Source organism: Centruroides sculpturatus, unplaced genomic scaffold, assembly GCF_000671375.1.
Source record: "Centruroides sculpturatus isolate CEXI.00-Female unplaced genomic scaffold, Cexi_2.0 scaffold1516, whole genome shotgun sequence".
NCBI lineage: Eukaryota > Metazoa > Arthropoda > Arachnida > Scorpiones > Buthidae > Centruroides > Centruroides sculpturatus.
In genome coordinates, this window is record NW_019385684.1 from 161,657 (window position 1) to 168,831 (window position 7,175).

Here is a 7,175-nt window from a genome sequence, read left to right on the forward strand (position 1 = left end):
AAATTCTAGATCTATTATTAAATTCGGGAGAAGTAACAACTGATACAGTGCAAGAATATTATTCTAAATTTTTAACTAAATACATGAGTAATTATATAAAGGTAAGAATCTATCTTAGCGAATTTCAAAAGAATAAATTGAAATCAGCCTTTAAGAATGGAGAAGAAATATATTTACAAATAGATAAATCTAAACCTCCTAATCATGATATGTTTTTAACAAAAACACAAATAAAAAATATTAATGAAGGAAAGAGAATAAAAATAAGTAGAACTCAATTAAAAAAGAATGAAGGCTTCTTACCATTTTTAATTCCTATTCTAACAACTTTAGCTACAGGAGCTTTATCAGGTGCTGTAGGATGGGGAGTTAAAAAAAGCTTTAGATAAAGTAACTGGATCAGGATGTAATAAAAAAAAAACGGTGGTCTCCTTTTTCCGAAAGGTCCTTTAGGTCCAATATGACCAAATTTCAAATTAAAGGGAAAAGGAGTAATTCAGAATTGGGTATATCCAATGAGACGATAAATGATAATTTAAAAAATGAAAAAGGTTTTAGAGGTGTGTTTACGATTGATCTATTACCGAAAACAATTAGAAAATTTGAAAACGGTATAATTAATTTAGATATTTCAACTGGAGATGGTACACACTGGGTTTGTTATTATAATGATCCAAAATATCCCTTCGTTGAATTCTTCGATCCTTTTGGAGAATATAAGTTAAAAAATGTAAGATTGAAAAGAGAGATAATTCCAAAAGAAATTATAAAATATTTAAAAACATCTAAAAAAGAAATAGGATATAACTCTAGTTTTCTTCAGAATCCTACATCTGTTAGATGTGGTTACTATTGTATGAAATACATAGTAGAAATAAATAAAGGAAACTCTCCCATTGATGTTTTATACTCATTTACACAAGAACCGAGCGAGTTTAATGAGAATTTTTTTTTGTATAAATGAAACTAATAGTCTTAGATTCGAAATATGTTGATAAATCAGAATACTTTACAATTGAGTTTAAAACTCCAATACCTGTAAATAATTCGAAATTAGCTCTGAAATCAATGTCTATGTGGGTTTCTTGGCATAATATCGATGAAAAATTTAATAATAATACCTTTAGATATTTTGATAAAACAAAATGGAATGAAGTAACGATAGAAAATGGAAATTACACTCTTCGAGAACTAAATAACTTTTTAGTAAAATTCTTTGGAATACCTCCTATAAAGTTTGGAATTCATTTTGCAACAACGAGATTTATAATTTATTTAGAACCCGGATATAAAATTGATCTGAGTAAAGGAAAACTCCACGAGATATTAGGTTTCGAACCAAAGATATATGAGGATGAAGAACAGAAAGGAAAATACATAGCAAATATTTCAAAAAGAATCGATGATATTCATATTCATTGTGATGTAATCAGTGGAGTAGAGTACAACGATTTCACTAGTGATATTCTTTATTCTTTCACACCGTCTCATCCACCTGGAAGTTTGATAAAAATTGAAGAGATTAATCTCATATTTGCAGACATTAATGGAAATCATTATATTTATAGAATTCGAATGTGGATAACTGATCAGGATGATAATTTAATTGATCTTAATAAACAAAAGAGTTGTTTTTCGTTTAATTTTAAACTAAATAAATGAATTATAATAAACATAGACTGTTAGTTCGAAGTAAAAAATATTATGGTGGAAATATATTTATCGATGCAATTAAAACGGCTGGTAAGAAGTTGTTAAAAATAATAGGCAGCCAAGCAAGCAAAATCTGTGGTTGGGGATAAGACGAAACAGTTTGTAAAAAATAAACTAGAGAGTATTTTATCTAAAAAATCCCCGACTGTGGAAAACAAAGTAAAAAATATTATAACTAAGCAAAGATTATATGGAACAGGATTCAAAAAAATTTTTTACTAATAAATGGAAAAGATTTGGGATTTAACTCTTCCTAATTATTACAACAATGAAATCGAAAGTTTTGAGTACAAACAGTATATAGAAGATAAAGTTACTGTCGATGAAAAGAAATCAGCAAAATATGAATTTAATATTAAAGATGTAAATGATATGATTTTATATTCTAGTGGTTATATCTGTCCAGAACTAAAAATTAAGAAACAGGATGGTTCTTCGATTGGAAGTGATAACGTAACCTTGGTAAATACTGGAAATTTATTCTCGAGATCTGAATTACACATTGGAAAGACACTAATTAAAGAAATTGAATTACCCTCATTAGTTCATCACATTAAAGGTCTTATAAACTTTACAAAAGATTATTCTACTTCTGAAGCAACTAATATGTTGTTTTTCATTGACACCTCAGAATCATCAGATAAACAAGTTTTGATATTTGATGGAGCAGATGATCAATCGTTTGGAACTAAAAAAAAAATGGAAACCTTTTTAAAAGGATTAAAGAAAAATGCAAATTAGAATAAAGGATTTACAGAAAGATGGATATTAACTAAAAACAGTAACAAGATTAAACTGTGGATACCAATTAAACAAATGTTTGGATTTTTCAATGACTTTAAGAAAATAATATCAAACATTGATGTAAGATTTGTATTCTGGAGAAATTCAAATAATGATATGATCCATACTGATGTTGATAATCCGAATTATAAAGTTATAATATCTGATATTTCTCTTTGGTTACCACATATTAAACTATATCCAGAACCAAAAGTTCATTTTAATGATGTATCTCTAAATCCCTCATCAAATATAGAAATTAATTGGTGTTCTGTTAGATTAATTAAAAGTAACGTTCAAAATGGTTCTAGTGGTACAATAATTGTAAATACAACAACAAATGAAATCAGAAGTATATTTGTTATTCCACAATATATAGAGAAAGCAAATAATCAGAACCAGAATAATATGATATTTGATAACTTAGATATGATGAGATGTTGGTTAAGAATTAATAATGATAAATATCCAACAGAAGATTATAATGTTAGCTTTAAACCTGGAGAATTAGATTATTCGAGATATTATTCTGATTTCTTAGCAGCAGGATTAAATACTAATAACACAGAGTCTGGTTGTTTAGTAAGTTATACAAACTATGGAAGACTGTATCCAATAATTCATTTCGATGTTTCTAATCATCCCTCTTATAATAATGTTGATAATTTGAAAGTTGAATTCTTTTGGCAATTGAGAGAAACACCTGCTAAACCGTATAGATTTTATTTCGTTTTAGTCGAAAAAAGAAAAGGAATTATGAATATGTACAATAAGACTTTTGAAACCTTTAAAACTTTAAAGTAAATTTTCCTTTTAATAAATGGCTTGGTTCCCTTTTGGTCATTATTATGATGAAGTAAAAGAAGGTCCTCCTGGTCCTCCTGGTAATGGTTTCAAATTAACATATGATGGAAATTATGATATGCAAAATAAGATCTTAAAATATTGTGAACATCCAATAGATAAAAACGATGCTGCAACTAAGGAATATATTGATAATAAATTAAAAATAATCAATGAATTAAATAGTGATTTTCAAACTTTTGCTAAAGAAAATGCTAATAAATTAAAAATATTAGAAGAAGATCACATAACAGATAAAACTAATTCAGAAAAAAATATTAATGAATTAAATTTAAACATTAATAATTTCGTAACAGAAACGAGTAAAAAACTTCAGACATTGGATAACAGATGTCTTAAAATGCATAATGGTGCTTTCAATGCAAAAAATAAAAGAATTGGAAATGTTGATGATCCAGTGGATGACAAAAATGTTGTGAATAAAAGATATTTAGAAAATAATACTTTAAGAAAAAATAATGAGGATGTGTTTGATGCAAAAAAATAAAAATAATAACTAATTTTAAAAATCCAATTAATGACACGGATGCAGTTACAAAATCATATCTTTAAAATTATTTCAAAATTAACCATTCTTTCATCTTAAGAGGTTTTCTGTATTTACCTAAACCAGCTGAAGATAAAGAATTTTATTTAACCTTAGGTGATCTTCCTATTGATGATAGTGATATAAAAAATTATGATGGAAAATATGTATTAGAATCTAATGGTTTCATTAGTAAGATTTATTTTACATGTAATTTAGCAATATTTTGTTTATCTGTGGGTATATTTATCAATGGGAAATTAGCATTTTCTTTAAAAAAAAAGAGAAAGAAGAAACTTATCTAGTCATAAATGAAACTATTCCATTCAATGTGAGAGATATAATTACAGTTAAAACTATAGAAAAAAATCCATCACATGAGGAAACAGATGATGTTGAGAATTTCTTACAAAACATTTTAAATCAATGAGATTGTGGAAATAAGTATATTATTGACTTTTTTTATATTTTCTTTTCTTAAACTGGTTTAAATAAATCATTGTGATTAAATTTAGTTAATTTTGTAAAAATTAATGAAATTTTAAAATTTAGTTAATTTTATAATAAGTGAATGAGATTTCAACAGTTTTTAAATTTAGTTAATTTTTACTATTGATTTTATGATTTTTAATATTGATTAGATTAAATTCATATAATTTTAAAAATCTTAAATTTGTGGGGCAAAACATACATTTATATACTATTCTCTTACTGCATTGCTTGCAAAAATTGCTCTATTTGTTGTTATAATATATTATTCAGATATAACGTGTTAAGTGGCGCTTATTCTATACTTGGTCAAGCATACAAATATCTGCTATCTATGTCTGTAACACAAGTGTCCGGTGAACAAAACTTTTCTATGTTAAAATTATTAACTAAAAGCAGGCTGAGATACTTATAAGTATCTCGCAAAAAAAATCTAGAAGCCTTCGTGTTAATGTCAGTGGAGAAGAATTTTTTTAAACGAAATACATTCTGATGATGTCGTTAATATTATTGCTCAACAAAGCAAACTTCTAAATAAAAAATTAACATTGTAGAATATAGACTTGTGATTATTGTAATTTTTGTCAAGTAAATATAAATAGAAAAAAATACATTTTTTTTTTATTTGTGGGCTGGGCTGGTAATAAATTTTCCACACAAAAATTTTAGGGCCAGTCCGCCCCTGCGTCTCACCCCTACTAATTATCTGAACCTCAGGATTAGTACCACTTGATGGATGACGGTTTCACCCTCTCCTTTTGCTTCCTTTTTATCTGTTAAAGCTATCTTAAATCTAACGCAATTAAAGCTGGATACCTTTTGCTTCAGTTGTGATGGGAGGAGTACAGAGCAGCCAGCCTCTACGATAAAAGCGTTCGTAGCTGTTTAAGTGATATAAAATGGACGTAGGAAGGCTTTAATGACGAGTGTGTAGTATGTGCATGCCATATAAACCCCTAGATGTGGAACAGCGAGGAAAGAATACGTATAAAACGCAATTAAAGCTGGAGACCTTTCCATAACAGCGGATTTCTTGAGATAAAGAACTAAAGACGTTAATGTTGTTAAAAAGTAACATGAGGAAAACTAAATTTGTTATTAAATTTTTAATTTTGTTTTAAATAATATATAATAAATTATATTACCGTGTCAACTATTTCTGTTACTGCTCACGTGCGTGTAGGGAATTGTAGAAGTGACGTCACGCTCGACATATTCCCCACCGGTGAGGGAAAATTTCCCTGCGTCAATTGTCCTACACACTTGTCGTGGTTACGCGTGTTCGCTGGCTAACGACACCATTTTAGCATTTTTTATGTCACTTTCTCTCGTAGATGGAATGTATTATGGTGAATTATAGTAATTCGTTTTGTTAATATCGATGAGTGCCTGCGTATTTCTTAATAAAGTTGTTCTTAAACGAAGTAAATAGCCGGAAATAAAAAATCATTCGTAACTTTTAAACGGTTGAACGTAAGTAATTTTTTTAATACCAATCGATTCAGCGTGTCAAATTACGTCTAGATTTATCTATGTCTATTCGTTAATATTAAGTATAAGACCTTTTTTAGCTGGATACCTTAACCAAAAAATCTTACATTCAGCCAATCGAAATTATCCCGTCATCCCGTGCGCTCCCGAAAACGACGGGTGGAGAAAACATGGCGGAAAAGCAGGATAAAGAAAGAAAATTTAAGTAGAATAATATCTCGTATTATACAATCTTAAAAAGCATCGTATAGAGTGAAAAAAACAATGTTTATACCTCTCAATATACTATACGCTTTGGTAAATATTTAAAATACTTTTAATACTTAATTCTAAAATTTACACTATAATCTTTAAAGCTTAGCAATGTATTTAAAGTATTAAGACTGTAATATCCACTCACCGTTAATTTTATTCATTTCGTTTAGTGATACTGTAAGAAATTTATTCGAAACATGAAGGCGGGATATGACGTGGCGAAGTTAATCATCGATGTTTTCCATACTCTCGTATCAGCTTTTTCAAGGACATGTGATTTCATAACATTTTGGAATTAAAACAGGAGATTTTATACGTAAATTTACTTTCATTTTCCTGGACAACGAATGCTTATAATTTAGTTATTACTTTATAAATCCCCCTCTTCGTTGTGTGCTGCATTTTTTCTTTACATTACGATTAAAAAAATGACAACAGGAAAGGTATTGTGCGGGTTTACGACTCGTCTACTCACGTGATTATCCTGTCCCCTTGCAACTTCCGCTTCTTTACGATAAACTTTTCATTCGAAATCTAAAGGTAATCAGTTTATACTTAATGATATTTGTTAAATATATTAATGTACTTTTTATACTTTATTCTAATCTGATTAATATATCTAAATAATATATCTAATATATTAATATCTAATATTTAATATATCTAATTAATATATCTAAAGCTATATTAAAGCACTATTGCATACATCAGGGGGTGAATTAAAGTTTATGTGATCATTAACTTTACGTGCAACGTAACGTAACGGAGTAACATTATGTGACGTAACCTAACAAGTGCCCCTCTGAATGTAGATTTTACAAATTAATTACTATTCCCTTCACGTTTTTAGTACGTAGACGATTATTAGTTAAAAGAAATAAAACCATGATATAAACTCACCCTTAAATTTATCCATTTCGCTAAGTGAAAGAGTAGAAATGTAAACGTAACACCACGGGATATCACGTGGTAAAGTTCGTCATCGATCGATTTGCGCATACTCTAGTTCAGTTTGTTTTACCTCAATGTTAATCTACAAATCTTGAAACACGTG

General features: G+C 28.3%; 1 protein-coding gene and 1 long non-coding RNA gene across 2 annotated transcripts in view; one reads left to right on the top strand and one right to left on the bottom strand.

Moving 5' to 3' along the window:
• Positions 1-6,395, bottom strand: part of LOC111641172 (NLR family CARD domain-containing protein 4-like) — a 28,409-nt gene extending 22,014 nt beyond the window's left edge. The window contains exon 1 of the mRNA XM_023387297.1: positions 6,267-6,395. Coding sequence (XP_023243065.1) covers positions 6,267-6,282 — 16 coding nt within the window. The 5' untranslated portion in view covers positions 6,283-6,395. The remainder of the gene's footprint in view (positions 1-6,266) is intronic.
• On the top strand, positions 5,675-6,429 carry LOC111641175. The gene is made up of 3 exons (XR_002759365.1): positions 5,675-5,848; positions 5,947-6,163; positions 6,292-6,429. It is a non-coding gene; the product is annotated as an uncharacterized LOC111641175 (long non-coding RNA).
• The last annotated feature ends 746 nt before the right edge of the window (positions 6,430-7,175 follow it).